The sequence below is a fragment of the Tachypleus tridentatus genome, chromosome 13 (genome assembly GCF_004210375.1).
Source record: "Tachypleus tridentatus isolate NWPU-2018 chromosome 13, ASM421037v1, whole genome shotgun sequence".
Lineage (NCBI taxonomy): Eukaryota > Metazoa > Arthropoda > Merostomata > Xiphosura > Limulidae > Tachypleus > Tachypleus tridentatus.
The window spans coordinates 192,136,601-192,157,444 of record NC_134837.1 but is presented as its reverse complement, the minus strand read 5'-3'; the positions used below and the strand labels follow the sequence as shown (position 1 = coordinate 192,157,444).

The 20,844-nt window shown below is 35.0% G+C and overlaps 1 protein-coding gene across 1 annotated transcript in view; it reads right to left on the bottom strand.

The window, feature by feature from the left end:
* Positions 1–7,018, bottom strand: part of TrpA1 (Transient receptor potential cation channel A1) — a 67,469-nt gene extending 60,451 nt beyond the window's left edge. The window contains exons 1-2 of the mRNA XM_076479068.1: positions 6,580–7,018; positions 1,044–1,200 (exon numbers count right to left, since the gene is read on the bottom strand). Coding sequence (XP_076335183.1) covers positions 1,044–1,200; positions 6,580–6,864 — 442 coding nt within the window. The 5' untranslated portion in view covers positions 6,865–7,018. The remainder of the gene's footprint in view (positions 1–1,043; positions 1,201–6,579) is intronic.
* Positions 7,019–20,844: the final 13,826 nt, after the last annotated feature.

The window sequence follows — 20,844 nt, the reverse complement described above, 5'->3', positions numbered from 1 at the left end:
TTATCAGTGAACTTTGAAATCAGTTCTAAGACACGTCAGCACCTTCCAACACTGAGAATTAGATACGTTAATTATTTAGCAAACTATTAATTGTGTCTGACTATTGTTTTGTTATTTCACCACGATGTGGCGCTATCAAGAAGGTCTGTTTTTTTTTTTTTTAATTTCGCACAAAGCTACTCGAGGGCTATCTGTGCTAGCCGTCCCTAATTTAGCAGTATAAGACTAGAAGGAAGGCAACTAGTCATCACCACCCACCGCTAACTCTTGGGCTACTCTTTTACCAACGAATAGTGGGATTGACCGTCACATTATAACGCCCCCACGGCTGAAAGCGCGAGCATGTTTGGCGCCATGGGGATGCGAACCCGCGACCCTCAGATTACGAGTCGCACGCCTTAACACGCTTGGCCATGCCGGGCCCTATCAAGAAGGAATCCATAGATAGCCACGCCTAGTTTTATATATATTCTGTAAGGTACTACAGTAATTGATAAAATTATTGCTATAGATCGTTTTCAAACGAAAAGTATATTACTATAGTGAAATTGTTTCCACTTCTGATTCCCATGTTATTTCAGTTAAAACCTCTGTTACAAACAAAGAAAATAAGGCAATAAATACAACATTTCAGGAAAACGTTTCCCCGAATAATGATCTATGAATCCTTCCAGTACATATCAAGTGTGCATGCCACAATGCATCTGTCATTTTCATGTGTGGGACATGCCAAATGAAACAATATTGATTTCTGAGAGAATTCACGAGAAACACAAAATTCTTATGATAACTTGGGGTGTTTCTCAAAAGGCTTTTATTATAACGAACTAAAACAACACGCTAAATTATGTTGTGTGAGAAAACTAAATTTAATGAAATTGGATTTGCCTGTTTTGCCTCTCCGTGTTTTCGTCAATGTAGTAAGTTTGTTAAGACAGATGGGAGTGAATTGTAAATATTGGATTAAGTGGATTAGCAGGTCATAGCTGGAACGAAGATGAAGATTAATATTTTACGCGAAGCTGTGAAAGACTCAAACTTACCTCCTCCATGTTCGTGGATAAACTGGACACACTCGACTTTGTTTTGAATTGCAGCATGGTGCAGAGCTGTACGACCTTTTTTGTCACGGCAATTTAAACGCTTCTCATCTCCATTAACCAATATGACAAGTTCTTCTAGATTTCCACTTGAAGCAGCCTAGATGTAAAACAAGGACGTTGAAATTGTAAAAGAAATAGGTATTTGATATGGAAAAAAGGAGATATATAGTCATAAATAAGCTATGGTTTTTATGAACGTTTACCCAAAGTTGATGTTTCATTGTAATGACAGTTATAAACCATTTTAAACTGAAATAAAACGATATAAAACAGAAATATGCTTTACAGAATCACAGTCATTTCCACACAAGCGAGGGCCTTCAGTCAATAAGGATGCTCTCTCCAACATGCCAATGTAGCCAGCTGCTGTTTGACGTCCCTGTATAACTTGAAGTTCCATTGTTCCATGAAAGGAGAAAGCACCCCAGATCATGATGGAACCTCCTCTATTGTGTCGTGTAGAAAATGTCTCCGGTGGGATATCCTTATCGTGCCAGTAACGTTGGAAGCCATCTGGACCATCCAGGTTAAATGTTTTCTCATCAGAGAACAAAATCTTCTTTCACTTTTCTACGTCCCATGTTTGGTGCTTCTCAGCAAAGTTTAACCGAGCTGTTTCGTGGTGTGGAAGGAGGCGTGGCCTTTGAAGACGTTTACGGTTTTAAAGCCTTTCTCTCGTAGATGCCGTCTTATTGTTTTTGAGCTGCATTCTGCGTTCGTAGGGCCTTAATCTGGTTCGACGATCGGCTGGTGTCTTGCCGAACAACCCGTTGAATCCTCCTGCTCAACGCCGGCGAAGTTTTCTTGAGCCGACCATTTAAAATTCTCGTTCCGTATCCCTCAGGGTCTTTTAAGAAATTTGCAACAGCAGTTTTACTACGCCCGATCTCACCAGCGATGGCACGTTGAGAGAGACCTTGCTTTTGCAGCTCGACAATTCTGCCACGTTCAAACTATGTCAGCTTTTTAGCCTTTGCCATGTTTTTACCCAATGTAACACAGGAGATGTTGACAACGCTAATGCTTGAACACAAATTACTAAATTTCGTTACGTGTTTACCGATTAACGCTTCGTTTCAGTATGGTCTTAAACTTTTGACCAGCTAGTATTTAGGCTGATTTCACAGTGTTTACATTTTCCCTATTAAATGCTAAAAACGTTTTTTATTTTTATTTTCTCTTTTCTTATTTTCATCTTTCGAAGCTCTACTCAAATAAGTGGTTGAGTCTAACAACGCAAAATGCATATTTTTTCTTTATGTTCATTGGCCTTAAGATTTTGGCCAGCAGTGTGAATATAATACCTTTGTTAGGATTTTACGTGTATGAAAAACCTTCTTACATACTTAATTTTATTTAACAATTGTTTTTTTAAGGTATGAATACTTCTTATTATAAGTATTAATCTTGAGAAAAACACCATTATCACATACGCACTTCAGATAAAATTGTCACATTCCTTGCTTTAAAAATATACACGAGAAAAGCAGATTGGAATTCACGAACATAGAGGACGCTGAATTGCAACAATTTTACTTTCTTGCTAACTTCTCGCGCACCTTCCACACGTTCCATTAGCTCCTAAAGTAACAAATAACTAAAAAACTCATCTCAATAATCACTCCAGCACTGCCACAACTCACTAAATTAGTCAATACTCCCTTCAGTGTAGCTCGTGCTTTTATACTACTGAAATTGTTCTCTAAAGGTTTGAGAAAACTTCAGAGATTAAACTACACACTCATCACGTGATGTCAAAGCTTCCTTTATCCAACATTAATACAAACGTCTAAATTTAAAAAAGGTAAAACACAGCCTGCAACAATAGATAAAACCAGACATAAGAAACAAACGGGTGATATTTCTGATGGCTATTTGCTCCTGAATAACCTCAGCCTCTCCTAGTATTTTCTTTCTATTGACAGACTCATTTTTTGTTAATGTTGCAACAACTGTTTTATTATGTTTAAAGTAAACTAAGTCACAACTGACTGCCGTCGTACTTCCTAGAAACTGCAGTTAGTGTGTGTACATATAAAGACTGGAACTCCACCCACCTTTTACCTGCCATTGAATCTGTCAAACTTCTTGCCGTGTATTGATTCGAGTGGTCCAAACACACATAAATAGTTCAAAACAAAATTAGAGCCTTGTCACACAAGATATACTACTTACCAAAAACAAAGTTTTCTCGCCTGTGTAGAAAACACAACAAATTATGTTAAAATATTATCTTAATCCTATTTTATTTATGTCAGTATTTTCCAACAAAACCAAACACTGCAGCCAGCAGTGGAAACAAGGTCTGTTTGTTTTGAAAATCTCTGTGTGTTAGTGCGTGTACATATAAAGACTGGAACTCCACCCACCTTTTACCTGCCATTGAATCTGTCAAACTTCTTGCCGTGTATTGATTCGAGTGGTTCACACACACATAAATAGTTCAAAACAAAATTAGAGCCTTGTCACACAAGATATACTACTTACCAAAAACAAAGTTTTCTAGCCTGTGTAGAAAACACAACAAATTATGTTAAAATATTATCTTAATCCTATTTTATTTATGTCAGTATTTTCCAACAAAACCAAACACTGCAGCCAGCAGTGGAAACAAGGTCTGTTTGTTTTTAAAAATCTCTGTATATCTGAATCTGTTTATCTGTCCATATGTTGTTGCTTCTTAGGAAGATATGAATCATATCCCTCATTTCAGTCATAATACAAAAAAAATATTGTTTTACTTAAAATTCGTAAATTGATTTTACTTTAACCTGGGTCTAAAAAACAACATCTGATAATACAAGTAAGCGTTTATATGTAAAATAATATGTGGTGTATTGATTTTGTGTGAGTAGAAATACAATAAACACCTTGAACTAGAATATTTCTATGCCTCCCGACTCAGTCATTCACGAATGTCCAGTAATTGTAACGATGCAAATCACCTTTTAGCTAACTTATTAGTGCTAAATAATAGCCCCCCCACACACACACAAAGAAGAAATTCTACCAATTTATGTTATGGAAAACTATTTGGAGTACCTTTCCGTTGGACGGGAAAAATAAAAACTTGTTTGTGATAAATGATAGGAAATTGTGCTTCTATTCTTTCTTACGATAATAAACATTAAAAGTACAATAAAAAGGCATAAAGGTATTAATACATAAAAGAAAGACATACTGTATTAAATAATTCAATCAATATAATATTAGATGAGTGTCTAATCCTCCTTCCTGACCTTTCTCACTGTGTCAAGTTTGACGCTGATTGATCAAGAAATGTAAAAACGTATGAGAAATAAATGGCTGAAAGGTGTGAACAAGCAGATGTATAAACTCAAATTTATATATTAGATAAAACACAGATAATAAAGTGCATTTGATTGGGTTCAGTAAGTGTTCTCGAAATGTCACGAATGTTCTAGCATTATTCTGCAATACTAAATGAAAGGGTAAAGCAATCATGAAATTTATTTTGGTGTGGTAATTAGTTCCTCTTTATAAATGTAGTTTCCTAATTGGTCAATAGTACGATTATGGACATACAACGCTAGAAACTGAACTTCAATTATCTGTATTAAAAAACCTCGATAGCCTATTGCGTAGTTTTGTGCTTAATAACAAACAGTCCAATAAACAATATTATTATAACATTGTTTAGTATTTTCAATTGACCTTAATGGAATAACATATTTTCTCAAAATAAGCTTAAATTTGCATATGTAGTTGTTTGTTTTTTCTATATATGTAAAGCACAAATATCTGTGTCTGTCTATCTGTCCCTTATCTAACTACTCCTAAGTCGCCGAGCCAATCTCAACCAAAGTTTTTGGGATGATAATTTGGAACAAAGGGCATGTTAATTGGGGGTTCATACTATTATTATAGCATTCGTTACTAAGAGGAAGTATACATTCAACGTTTTCTTTGTTGTGGCTTTTCACTTCAGGTGTTAATGAAGATTCACTTTTGCATATTTCAAGTCAATTTTGTTCTTGCAAAATGAGCTTTTTCAGAAATAATTAGCATGAAAATATTTAATTGATTAATGTTCATCAGAGACGTTAGAAGTCATACGTATAACTAGCTATTTAAATATTACTACAACATAACAGAGTTTCTCCTACATTTAAAGTCAATTTGTACAAGCTTAGAAACTGGGTTTACTTACAGTAAAGAATAATACACTTACTATTATTTAATTTATCACGGAGATCAAAGATCAGATATAAACAAATGTTCAAATATTGCTATATAGGTTTTATAATCAGTATTAAAAACAGTTTTATTTGAACTTGGAATAATATATTTTCTCAGAATGAGTTTTTTTTAACGTACTTGTGCTGTTGTTTTTCTATAAAGCACAAACATCTCTGTGTCTCTCTGTTTCTTATCTAACTACTTCTAGATTGCTGGGCCAATCTAAACTAAATTTTGCGGGGTGATAGTCTGAAACAAAGGATGTGTTAATTGGGGGTTCACAACCTTTTTGCTCCATTATTGTTGTTATAGAGCTTTCTTTATTTTTAAGGTAAGTTAACGTAGTTACATTCATAGATAGCGCTACGTTTTTAAGCAAACAAAAACAACTTTATTATATTTTTCGTCCACCACGTAGTACAGGGGTAGATCTTTGAATTTACAAAGCCGAAATCAGGGATTCAATGCCTCCAGTGAGCACAAAAGACAGCCCACTGTGGCTTTGCTAAAAGAAAATACATACATTACGTTTTCTATACACATACACACACATACATATATTAAATTTTCTATAACATTACATACACAAACTTCTTCTATATCTCATAATGGGAGAATGCAACAAACAAAATGGTTGCCAGTATTGCAATAATAAATAAACTCAGATGAAGTTGATAATACAACAGCCACTACAATGTTGATATGAAGAGTTTTTTCTTGAGTTATAACCACTTCATACTTTGATTCATCATCTTATGACTACATCTTATTAAGACACGTTTACAACTAATAATCGCATAAAGGAAGCAACGTAACTACTACATTTTAATTACTGAGTTTTACGTAACGTTAAATCAAAGTATGGGTTTTGAAGAAAAATAACGAAAACCAATATCAGCTTTTCTTTACAAAGGTACCGCATTGGATCAGCAGTTATCTTTCGGACTTATAACATTAAAATCCGCTGTGGACAGAGCGCAGGTAATCCATTGTGCAGTTTTACGCTAAAACGTAACTACGTCTTTTACATGAAAATATCTTGGCTCATTCGGATTCTTTCCATAGAGTCTTAGACAGAGAAAATAATATTTTAAAAGCTTTGCACAAACTATCTGTTCATTTTTTGGTATTTATTTTTCACGAATATTTCATACAGAAATATCCGAGAGTATACTTGTTAGACAGATAGAAATACAGACAGACATACAGATACATAGACTGACATAAAGTTCTCGCATTTAACAAATCTGTCAAGAAATTAAGCTCTTATGGTTACCTTTATTATCCGCATCGGACTGTCTCGAATATCGCAAACTGCACCACAGAATTTCTGTCCGAGCTTTTTCTTTAGATACGCGGGAGAAGATTGATTCTGAGCTGTTACGGGCACGACCACCTGCATTTCTTGCTCTTCGGTGAGACCTTTTGTTAGCAGTGAGAGATGGTCCTTGTTTTGGATCACTTTCTCGGGACTTGTAACCGAGTCTGGTAACCGGAAACGACTCCTTTGTTCTTGGCGCCAAGACTGTATTGTTTGTAGAAGTGTAGAAACTTTATACATGTCTACAAAAAACAGCAAGAAAGAACCTCAGGTCAAAATATATTTAAGCGAACCCAAACTGTTGTCTGATTTACTGCACTACACACGAATTAAGACATTTGCTCTTGACACTGTACGAATATAAGAAATATGGGTGTATTGAACAGCTCGGCCATACCAGGTTCTGTACGACACTATTGTGAACAGTGTGTGTTTATATATGCACTCTAGTCGTCCAATTAATGTTCGTTTATCGATTATTCTGGAACACTCAACAGGTTCTACCTTGTGTATTACAGTATGTATCATACACTAAGACCAGGTCATTTCATTAGAGAATAATCATAGAACAAATATTACTCCAGTCAAATACATAGCAGTATAAAAATACGACATAAGCGTATTAATAATAAGAAAGTATGTTATTAAGGATAACACATTAAACATTGTTAATGGACTAATACCAGTACACGTGAATGGATTATTAGCTGGTTTCTATAACCTCTCACATGTTGTTTGTTTTCTTTAATACACAAAGTTTTCTTTTCTATAACACTCAAGATTTTCTGTAGCAACTAACTGTTAGGTCATTAATTGTTGTCGAAACTTGTGTTCACTCCGTCGGTTATTGCTAAATTAACAAAAACACGACAGCTTTACGTTAATAAAGGCCCGGCATGGTCAGGTGGTTAAGGAACTCGATTTCTAATACAAGGGTAGCGGGTTCGAATCCCCGTCGCACCAAACATGCTCGCACTTTCAGCCGTAAGGGCGTTATAATGGTACGGTCAATTCCACTATTCGTCGGTAAAAGAGTATCCCAAGAGTTGGCGGTATATGGTGATGACTAGCTGCCTTCCCTCTAGTCTTACACTGCTAAATTGGGGACGGCTAGCAAACAGATCCCTCGAGTAGCTTTGCGCGAAATTCAAAACAAACTATATAAGTTAATAAAACATATAACACCAGGCAGGAAACAAAGTCCCGTGGGAGAGAAATACAACACAACATTTCGGCCACTTAATCTAACATGATGAATAGGCTACTTTTATTGATATTGAATCTAATCTTTCATATGAACCGTATATACATTCACATCTCTTACAACAACTTTCTTACAGCGATTAGTTAATGGAGAATCATATAACAATTCCCTTTTCAGATGGTTGGTCCAGATGCTCACGTATGCGGTATCCATGTATTTTATGATTCAGATCAGAACTCCTTGTTAGCCAATTCTTGATTCCTAATCTTGTACAAAATACATCATTTTACTTTTTTCATAACCATAAAGTCTGATCCTTCTTGACTCGCGAAAGATTGTAAAAAAATTGGATTCAGTATCTCGAAAGCATCTCAGCATCACTAAATCCATACGTCGATTGTTCATCCTGATACTTCTGCACATTATATATGAACCATCACACAAACTGTCTACCAGTTGTAGACATATGAAACTTTGGGATCCCATCATGGCCATGTGCTTAGGGTGCGCGACTCGTAGTCCGTGGGTCGTGGGTTCTAATACCCGTTATTCCAAACATGCTCGCCCTTACAGCTGTGTGTCCGTTAAAATACGCGGTCAATCCCACTATTCGTTGGTAAAATGGTAACCCAAGAGTTGGTGGTGGGTGATGTTGACTAGCTGCCTTCCCTCTAGTCTTGCACTGTTAAATTAGGGACGGCTAGCGCAGTTAGCCCTCGCGCAGCTTTGCCCGAAATTTGAAACAAGCAAACTGAAACCTCATTTGGGAATGGACCTACGTAGCATTATTACCTATTCTGGAAATTTGCAAAAAAGTGAAAACATGGTATGTTGTGTTACGGAAAGACTCACAAATTGTGTTGCATACTGTTTTCTCGATATAAATCTTTTAAATTATACTGAAGTACATATTGGGCAAAACTTTACCCACTCATAATGATATTTTTCTTTCAGAAAGTAGGTTACTCTTTGACCTGATTCATATTCCAAAGACCTTGCTCTAGCTGTTTAGCACGCACACCAACTGTCTCATACATATCTTGTACACAAAAACTTTTTTTGTGTGTTTGTTATTCAGTTTTAGAGATATGGGAAACAAGCTCTTTGTATTTGTTTGATTGTTTTGAATTTTCGCCCCAAGCTACACGGTAGCTATCTGCGCAAGTCGTCCCTAATTTAGCAGTGTAAGATCAGAGAGAAGGCAGCTAGTCATCGCCACTCACTGCCAACTAACTCTTGGGCTACTCTTTTACCAATGAACAGTGGGATAGATCGTAACATTATAATACTCCAACAGCAGGAAAGGACGAGCATGTTTGGTGTGACAGGGATTCGAACCTGCGACTCTTAGATTACGAGTCAAGTGCTTTAACCACCTGGCCATCCCGAGCGTAGCTCTTTGTAAGTATTCAGATTGTGTATCTTGTGTAGGTTAGTGAAAATTTTCCTCAAAATCGTGCTTTACACTTTAGAGCAACTCAAGATTTAGCATTGGCTAATATTGACTAATTACTTTCCCTATAGTTTACAGCACTGGGGATTAATTTTATCAAAATATTCGTCCGCCACCAGCAGACATCAATGTTAGCAAAACACTGCAATAGTACCAGCAGCCAATACTACGTATTATAAGGAAACAAGAAAAAAAATTATTTAAGTGAATAATAAGCCAAAATTTTAGCAAATCATCAAATCTAGAGATTAGCGCGTCATACCCGTTGAAACAATGTTGACATACGCACATAACTAATCAGTTAAATATTTTATAATTGTATCAGGTCATCCCTTAAGTAATGTCCGATTTTAGGTTCAGAAAAAGAGAAAGGATTTCAAACGCTTTTTATGTTATTTAATCAATAATGTATGTTCCATTATTATTAATTACTTCCTGTCAACGAATCACAAGCTTCTGAATGCCACTTCTGTAAAATTCGTGGGGTTTAGGGGAAAAGAATGTGGAGAGGGTAGTTTTGACATCTTCATGTGTTCCAAGCTCTTTTCTATCACGATAGTTCTGCAAACTTCGGAGTAGATTATAATCAGATGGGACGAAGTCTGGAGAATACGAAGGATATGGAAGTGTTTCCCAGTATATCTCTTCAATCTATGCAGATGTGATCCTTGCTGTATGGGGCCGTGCATTATCTTGGTGTAACACAACATCTTTACGACTGATCAAATCAGGCCTCTTTTCTTTCAGTACAACATTCAAACACTCTAACTGTTGACAATAGAAGTCTGATGTAATTGCTACATTGAGTGGCAGCAACTGAAAGTGGATTTCACAAAAAATATCCTACCAAACTCTTAACAAGAGTTTAGGAAAGTAGTGTGGAGGTCCATTTTGGGTTGTGCTTTAACCACTTTACCTGCACTGAGCCATTGTCTGCGGCGCTTAACATTTTTATAATATATCCATTTTGTATTTCTAGTTACTAACCTGTCTGAAAAAGGTGAGTTACATTCACGAGAGTGTAGAGAAGTGCAAATGTCCACTTTTGCTCCAAGGTTGGCTTCTGTCAAATCGTGGGAGACCCATTTTTTAAGTTTTGACACCTTTCCAAGCTGTTGCAAATGACGATGAACTGTTGAGTGGGTTGAATTAAGCTTTTGTGGCAGTTCTTTAACTGTAACAGAAGAATCTTCATCAAGTGCAGCCAGCAGCAAGTCATCATTAAACTCAACAGAACGACCTGAATGAACGTGACGCATCACTTAAGCTGTAGTCACCTGATCTGAACTTCTGAAACCACCTTCGACAATTTCTTTTATTGACAGACTCTGCAGCATAAACACCTTGAATGTTTCGTGTGGTTTCTGCTGCACTGCTGCCTTTTTTAAACTCGTAAAGCATTATATGCCTAATGTGCTCCTCAGACACGTCCATTTTCTTAAGGGTTTGTTTGATTGGTAATCTGAAAAAAATTGGAGTTGGGATAGTTTCTTTTATTTGTCTGAACATTTTTATACAAATCCTACTGCTTATTTTAGTCATTAAACCCTTCTACAAAGACAGAAATGACGATGCACTTTTTGTATTAAATTACTTATGGGATGACCTGATATTTAGATAACATTTCCAGGCGTTGCGAAATTTTCAACCTTATGTATTTCTTTTAGTATAGTTACTATATTTCCGATTTAAGCCACAAGCTGTTCAAAATATTATTAAACGGCATTTAAGTAGTATTTAAAATGCCCTTGTTATTTTCAAGTTTATTACAAGAATGAATACCTCCTATTTAACAATTATATTCTCATGATAATATTTATAAAATCATGAAAAGCACTATAATATACATATACGCATTAACAAGGTTCAACAGTGACGTAAAGTTACTGGACAGAGACTTTTGCTGTACGATTAGGATCGATTGAAGCTTAATTAAAAATATCCATTAGTTAAATAGCCGGAAATTATAAACAAAAGGGTCGAAGATTCACAATCTAAACTTATGAATATTAATTACGACAAAAGCAATATTTTATTTGTGGGTTTGTTTGTCGTCTGGTCTCAGATTAATACAATGTTATAATTTTATTAATAAATCCTATTAAATTCACTTAACATTAGTCCTCGTTCTTTCTTTCACTTTAAAGTTCTGCGCTAGGGGGCCAATGTTTTACTGTTTTTAACTTCTATTTGTCTGTTTGTCGTCACTCTTTCTATTGTGATACTTTGATATTTTAATTTAGATTAATGGAGGTTTTTGTTCGTTATTACCGTGATGTAAAATAATACTGTTGAATCATTAATTATTCTTTACTTCAAGAAATTGCTTCTTTTTTAAAAAATAAAAGTTGTATTTGACTTACGCGAATTTACGAACATTAGTGAATTAAAACTTATGCTACAAAAGAAACTCGTTAGGAAAGTTTTATTAAACCTTAGACTAAGGGGAAGAAATTGTAAAATATAACTGCAATAACGTGTTTGGAAACATTCGTCGATATTTGGTCATTTCTTAACAATGTTTCGTTATAAACGTTAGGTTCAGACTTCTAATATTATAGTAGAATCACAGTTGATGCCATTTCCCAACATTCGCTTTAACTATACTCAATTAAGGACTTCGAATTATCTTGGTTTGTCTTAGTTTGAATTTCGCGCAAAGCTACACGAGGGATATCTGCGCTAGCCGTTCCTAATTTAGCAGTGTAAGACTAGAGGGAAGGCAGCTAATCTCCACCATCCATTACAACCCTTGAGCTACTCTTTAATCAACGAATAGTGGGATTGACTGTCACATTATTGCGTCCTCATGGCTGAAATGGGGAGTATATTTAGTGGAAGGGGATTCGAACCCGCGATCCTCAGATTTCTAGATGGATAGTTCTAAAACATGAATGAATGTATTGGATTTCATGTGTAAAATTTATCCAAGAAAATGTTAAACATTCGTGTTTATTTTGAAATATACCTTTTCTATGGTTTGAGCTACAATAAAAAACAGAACACAGAAAACAGTGATGTTAAAATACATTTTCCGACAGTTCATTGTAATTATAATCAACCTTTGTTACGTTCAAACTGACAACGTTTTTTGAGTTATTTTAGTAATTAGCGTTTTAGTAATTTGTTCAGAAGCTCTAATTTTAAGAAACATGTTTCGTATTTAATTACAGCGCTTACTTTAAGAAACGTGTGAATGATTTACGTCGACATTGCTTACTTTAAGAAACGTGTGAATGACTTACGCTGATAGTGTTTAAATACAGACAAACTTCTTAGTTCAACAGACATAAAAATAATTTGCCTCGAAAGCGTTTAGTATCTATGATCTAGATACATTCTAGTGGTGAATTTGCTATGTTGCGAGCCGGGAGGTCCAATTTTTGAATCGCTATGTTCCGGTAAACATTTTTTGAACTCTAAGCTGTAGGAGTGTTATAAATGTGACAGTGAATTCCGACATTCGATTAAGAATAGCCAGGTAAGCGACAGTTTCTGCTGACTGGTTGCTCTCCATCTGTTCAACAGTTCGCAGTTAGAATGAACATGTTTTATATGTCTCCCGCTGATACAGCGGTAAGTCTACGGATTTCCAATGCTAAAATCAGGTGTTCGATTCCCCTTGGTGGACTCGGCAGATAGCTCAATGTGGCTTTGCTATAAAACACACACACACACGTTTTATATTTTTAGCTATTTAAGGTATGAGCTTTTTCAGAAAATATCTACAACGTACACAACAAACAGATAACCTGAACTATGTTTAAAATAGAATTAATGTAATACAGATAGCAAGATATGCTAGTAGACTTAAACAAGTTTTCAATTATCTCACCTGTCCGTTCATCAGCAATACCCAATATTCCCTTTATGAAGCACTAACTGGTCTATTATTACTTACCTGGAACAATAACGTTGTCACAAACCTTTTACTCAATTTAGTCAATTGTAGCATGCCGTATGGTACAAAATAGATGTAAGCATTGGTAACTATATTATTTTCAATGAAGAAGTTCTCAATCAGAACACTTCTTACCCATATTTATCATTCTTAACGGCTCGGCACGGCCAGGTGGGTTAAGGCGTTCAAATCTCTGTCGCACCAAACATGCTCGCCCTTTCAGCCGTGGGGGCGTTATTATGTGACGGTCAATCCCACTATTCGTTGGTAAAAAAGTAGCCCAAGAGTTGGCGGTGGGTGGTGATAACTAGCTACCTTTCCTCTAGTCTTATACTGCTAAGTAGAGACGGCTAGCGCAAATAACCCTTGAGTAGCTTTGTGCCAAATTCGAAAACAAACAGTAATTCTTAATGTATTACATTTTTAACGGTCGTGTGGGCTTAGTCGTTAGGATCGACTTTACGCTCGTTACAAAAACATTATTAGAATTTAGGATTGTGCTTTTAAAGCACACAAACTGTCAACTGCATTGAATAAAGAACTCACACAGAGACAACTGAATACAAATCAAGTAACTTTATTCATACACTGTTGAATAGTGTGTATCTCAGAATGGCTGGTATGGTTTCTTATCATCGACAATGTTGAACAGTTTATTTACATTGAAACTCTCAAGGTTCTTTCAAAACCACTCTAAGTAATTGAAATCTTTACTTTTATTAAATTCTAAATGTTCATTAATAAGACCTCCTATTATGTTCAGTAACAGACACACCATTAACTAAGTTACAAACTAAGTTGACACGAGAAATTTTCATGGTCAAAATCTGTATAACTTTATTAACAATTCTAAGGTGTTTTTCAGTAAACCCACTATAAGCGTTATTAAATCTACTATCTCTTTAGTACATTAATTAATATTCTACATTTTTCTCTTTTTATACATCGTACGTCATTGCACCTATAATGAAATACTGTTATATCAGAAGCAGCATATTTGTAACATGTTTGTGTGTCAAATTCCTGTTAGATTCTAGATTACTGCCATCTTCTCCTCAGGTCCTCAAAGCAGCTTAATAAGTAAGGGAAGTCAATTTTGGAGTCTGAAACACATAATTATATACACAATCTTTAGTGATTTTCTGGTCTTTCAAGAAGTTGAGCAGATCTACTCTGAAAAGTAGTTATTTTAACTTGATTGGTACAAGTGGGATCTTCCATCAACAAGTGGACTATTCCACCAGGCTGCAACTCAAATCCACTTTTGTTATTCGTCCTTACCTAACATATTTATGTAACTTGTCTTATATCTTTGGCGACATCATCCAAGACAATTAATTTAGAACATATAGAGATGATCTATATGATACCAATCACTTAAATGTATTTCACTCTTATATTTCATCACCATCCTGTTAACTGGTTTATTTTGTCACATTTTTATGTAATTTATGAGGTTTCTTAACATACCGCATCTGTCTGGCGCGAAAATTGGTTACTGTGAATTTTTGCACCTCTGAGACCCATAAGTCTATCAAGCAATCTAGAAAAAAATTACTTCACAAAATTATAAATAATATACTCGTAAATTACCTTGAAACTAAATCAATAATCCCGGAAATATAAAATTGCTTCTGTAAACCACGACTAACAATAGATCAGCTCATAAAATTAATGGAAGAAATAAAACACATCTTTAATATAAAAAAGACCATTGCACAGCCATATGATTTCTAGATATCAAAAAGCATTTGTTAAAGTATGGTAAAATGACTCAGATACAAACGTACCAAAATGGGACATCCCATACAAAACATTCTCTGGGTTTCTAGCTTTCTGGAAGATAGAATCATCAGAGTAAATGTTAAGGTACCTACTCAGAGTGCTGCACTCTCAAGGAAGAGTACTTGGCTCTATTCTGTTTATCATGTAGGCCAACAACATGCCTCTCATTGACCCAAACCACATTCTTTGTTACAGTTTCCAGACAATGTTTCAGCCTGGAAGAATGCCCCAAATCCAACAACATCAACATACAATATACAACCACTACTAAACGAAATAGAATTGTAGTGCAATAAGTAGAGATTTTAAAATTAAATCACACAAACCACAGATTATATTATTTACGAAATTATAGTAAACAAGAAAATTAATACCATAGTTACATAGTTACTGGACTCTCTTGCTGTTTGGATCATCAGTATAGTGCTTGGGGATTAACCACATTTGACTTAAAATTAAACTGGATACCACACATTAATAGCATGAAAAACCAAAATTTGGAAAAGTGAGTTACTTTAGGAACCTGAATACTAACAATTAAGGATTCTCGCCAGAGCAACAGCGTAACAACGATTGTTACCTAGGATTCAGTAACAGTGTGAACAAACTAACAATTATTGAGAGGAAGGAAGAGATCAACATGGACAAAATCCAGATGAAGAAGAAGATATGAGGTCACGAGCTAACTTCTGCGATGGACTTCAAGTCTGTGTCTTCTTTAATTAGTGGCTCAATTTTCTGTTTTTTTTTGTTAACCTGAAAATGACCTAAGAAGGCCAAAACTTTGTTCTCTACTTTATTTTAATAAATGTTTTAATGCTGTCTTGAGATACATAGTGGCTCACTATCGTCCACGTTTGTTTTATAAAACAATTCTAATCTCCTGTTTTCTCCATACCAGAGGTTATACACATTAAAAATAAAATATACTCCTTACAAATGCTTAAATATATATATCCTTAGTATTTATATCACACAAACACTTCACATTCATAACACTTGAAATGTTACTTGGACATAAATACTTGAATTACTCCAGCTTCAGGGAACTCGTTCTAAACAATAGCAAACCTAAAACAAGACAAACTTGTGAAACGTAGTTTAGGTGTATGGTATTTTTATTGTTTGCCCTTCGCTATTAATAACCTACATTAATGTTAATCTAGTTGGAAAATACTTAATATCAACTCCTTCACTTCACGATAGACTTCAAATTCATGCTTGCCAGAATCACTAGAATGTTTGTGGTGGGTTGTACATACATATAAAACAATGCTGTGTTCAACAGACCTGCTTTTAATTTCCATCTTTTTTTAGAAGTAATGAGTAAGGAATTATTATTATCTAGGGGAAATCGTTATTAAGAAGTAAGGCTACTTTACACATCAAACTGTTAACGTTGAAAATATGTGAAACGAGTCGTCTTATAACTTAGGCCTAGAATATTCAAAAAATAATAATTAACTAATGAAAAGGGAAAGTCTGGCGAAGAGCTGTAGTCAGAACATTCCAAACATTTCATAAACGAGAATAATAAGACGGTTTTAAAAGTTATAAACTGTTATCGTCACGAAACGTTTAAAAGATTGAGAAATTCTACAAGTATAAACTATTCATTAAAAAATTACACACACCTTTCGTTAAACAGTTGCATACGTCAAACAAATGGAAAATAGCGAATAGTTATCTTATTTCATGCGATTCATGTAAATATATATCAGTCAAGTCGTTGGACACAGAATGTAGAATGTATTAATTTCTGAGTGATTAACTTATTGAAAAGGACGCTGAAAAACACTCATTCTTGCAAACTAGCTGGATTATGGAAAGCATCACGGAGGAGTCGTGTGCTGTGGAAATGACAGTCTTACGCCAAAGCCTTTTGCAATGGAAACTCGAAAATCGTTTTAATATAACTTGTTCAACTTCTGCATTAGTACTTGAAGGAGGGTATACAAACTTTTAACTTGTGAAGAAGCGTATCTATATAAGTAGCATTATATATAAACTGTTAACATCTGAAGAGAATTGTTTTATATAGGTTGCATTATATATAAACTGTTAATATCGGAAAAAAGAGTGCCCCAGGTTGACAGACAGGTTTGTTGCTTGCGTATGAAAATAGCAGTGGCGTATTTAGGTAAAAGCTAGAGGGGAGCTCAGCCCTAGGGCCCATGTTTTTAATGGGGCCCACTGATAATTTCATTCTATGTAAAATTATATGAAATGTAGGGCCTACAAAACTTAGTAGCCTCTGAGCTCACACAACCACAAGTCCATCACTGGAAAAGAGGTGTCTTAGAAAGCTTTATAAATCATCAATTTCTAATTAACGGTGTCCTATATGACCTTACAAGCCAATAACTTCTGAAGAAATGTTTCCTGGGTATTCTTTTATACAATCTGTTATAAAATCTAAGCAAGGGTGACATAAGTAGCCTGGCAGACTGTTGATATCTTAATGTTGCCTTATGCTTATGGACTACTAACTCTCAATTGACTTATGTGATATTACACTTCATGAACAATGGACTGTATGAGATATGTAGACTTATGAAGTGTTAACAGATGTTAATAAGTAGTTTATAAAACGTTAGCAATTTTTTAAAAAATATCCTTTCATAACATGAATCGAAAATTAATCACACTCATAAGATTTAATCTGTTTCCTTTTTTTGTAGGGCATTTTTCAATTATATTTATTTCTATAATAATATATTGAGTTTGAAGAAAATCGTTTTGATAGAACTGTTTGTTGAATTAGTAATACATATCAAACACAAGGTAAAGGAAAGTGTGTCTTCAAATTTTCAATTTCCGGGGTAATCAAGTTATTGATACAACTTGATATTTATCCACTTTTGATACTATGAGTTAATACATTTTTTTATTTCTCGTGTCTCATCTTAAAGTTAACAGATAAAACACAAATAACCTGGACTAATCTCGGATTTCTAAAAACATGACTCTTGAGTACCCTTTTAAATCTATCTATCTTCAATACTTTTCTGATAAGCTAAGTATTGGACAATACTTTTACAAAACTATTAAAAGCTATATCTCAAAAGACAAACGACAACTATGTCGTGAGATGTGTCGTTTAGTCCAACTTCACTATCTATCAACATAATACAGAAACAGAAGACCCCGACATGGCCAGGTGGTTAAACCGCCCGACTCGTAATATGAGGGTCGCGGGTTCAAATCCCTGTCACACCAAACATGCTCGCCCTTTCAGCTGTGAGGGCGTTATAATTTGCGGTCAATCCAACTATTATTTGGTTGAAGAGTAGCCCAAGAGCTGGCGGTGAGTGGTGATGACTAGCTTCATCAAACTGTTTATTGTGTTGTTTTTTTTTTGAATTTTGCGCAAAGCTACACGAGGGCTATCTGCGCTAGCCGTCCCTAAGTTAGCAGTGTAAGATTAGAGGGAAGGCAGCTAGTCATCACCACCCACCGCCAACTCTTGGGCTACTCTTTTACAAATGAATAGTGGGATTGACCGTAACATTATAACGTCCCCACGGCTGGGAGGGCGAGCATGTTTGGCGCGACGGGGGTGCGAACCCGCGACCCTCGGATTACGAGTCGCACGCCTTACGCGCTAGGCCATGCCAGGCCTTCACGATAAACAGAAACAGAACGTCCATTTTTTCTAACTTTAAAGTTCTCTCAAATCCAAAATTCTTATAAAACAAACATTATACATAAAACTCTTCTTCCATTCCTAACTAATACACAGTCTTTACTAGATACAAATTTATATATTAATTTATCAACTTCAGTTATGCCATGTTTTTTTAATTTCACTTATATTTGTTTATTCAAATTATTTACTCTTATGCACACATTGCTTTTGTAGTTACAAGTATCGTTTGTTTAGTACTTATAGCTTACTGATGATAGAATTGTGAAGATTCCATAACGTTTAATCAACTCTTTGTATTATCACGTTTCTGTTTTATTCTTTCATTAAGTTTTCCGAAAAATAAGGAATATATAGTAGTATCACATGGATTCGAAAGCTGCTCGTCCAACCTTACCTAACGTGTTTTTAAGTGAAACACTTTTAACTCCTTATTAAATGTAACTGAAAAAAAATTCATTGTTTAAAGTTTGTAATTAAGTCAATGTGAACAGTTGTATTGTATTAGCAGTGCAATATTCCAAGGTCTATATGTAACATCTCTTTAGTATATGTAACAGTTCTTTAACATTTAGAAAATTAAAGCAACTGAGAAACACAAGTAAGATCATTAGCTTTTTTCGTAATTTTTTTAAATTCTTAATCATAATTTAAAGTAAAACAAAACATAGAAAGTCTTTAATATTAATTAACTAATGTTAGTTCTCCTGTAAAGGTATGAGTCTTGTTATATTTGTTCGTGTAGCTTGATGCAGACCTAGAAACATCTAGTTCCCTGAGTGATATAATTATTTCAACCTTTAGATTAAAAAATACTTTGAAGCGAAAGGTCTTGCTGTTTTTAAAGAATTCCATTGTTTTTAAGGAAACATAATGCCTTAACCCTATTTAATCAGTAAATTGCAGGTTTGCAATGGCTACTAAATTGGCTTCAAGTTAAGTAGGATGTTTGGCCGATTTTGATTATATAAAACACTCGTAAGTTTCGAGAAATGGTAATATGAAAAGCTGCAGGCACACAAAGACTATAGTCAGCAGTTATTAAAACGTTCTTTATGTACTGAAACAGTCTGTTTATTTGCACACGTAATCAGCAGTTGCGCAAACACAAGCAGCAACTACTGACCTGTTCTTTATATACATAATCAGTTAGTTTTTTTCGAATATATAGACAACAACCATTGAGTTTATTAGGTACACACAGCAGTCACTCAGTTGCTTATACAGAGGATGAAGACACTGAGAGGATAACACACAGACATGCAGTCATTGAGTTGTTTATATAGAGGATACAGTAACTGAGTTGTTTATACAGAGGATATAGTTACTGAGTTGTCTATAAACAAATATTAGTCAGTGGCCTGTATAGACACAGTGACTAGGCAAAAGTCACTGAGTTGTTTATATAGAGAATGCAGTCAATCAGTCATTAATTTGCTTATAGGCAAGCAGCAGTCACCATGTTGTTTATACCCAGGCAACAGTCACTGTGTTGTTTATACCCAGGCAGCAGTTGCTGTGCTGGTTGAACCCAGACGGCAGTCATTGCATTGTTTATACCCAGGTAACAGTCACTGTGTTAGTTGTACTCAGACAGCAATCACAACAACGGCTGGTTGTTTTCTGCTTATCAATAAAAGTGTTAATACCCATACCAGCAGTTCTGAGATACATTTTTATTTCAAGTGGGTTTCTCGTCATCAAGAAGCATTGCGCTGTTTATATCCAGGCAGCTGTGTTGGTTGTACCTAGACGGGCAGTCATTGCATTGCTTATACCCAGGTAGCAGTGACTGTGTTGTGTATGTAAACAATGCAATTATTTGTCTTTAATCAAATACAAAAGTAAAAAATCCTCGTGACTGCAAGTAACAAAAGCAAGATCTCATAACGACAAAAACCATAAAATTTAAAATATTATACATTATTATATCTTTCTTCATCTCCTTCATTTTTAAAACAATAATGTATATCTAGTGTTATAATTCAAGGCCTTCTAATGCATCTACTATCGAGATAATAAACAGGAAGGAAATAAACATGGTATGATAGGTAAAAACAAAACTGAAACTTATGCAATAGAACACGGCTTACTCATTATATTTTCGTATAGTGAATAGTTAACAAAAATGGAAACCAGAACTGACAAAATAAGGCGTCCTCTTAGGATCAAACATGGACCCATTTCACTTATGAAATAGTGGCCTCGTCTTTTGTTGTGACATCATTCAC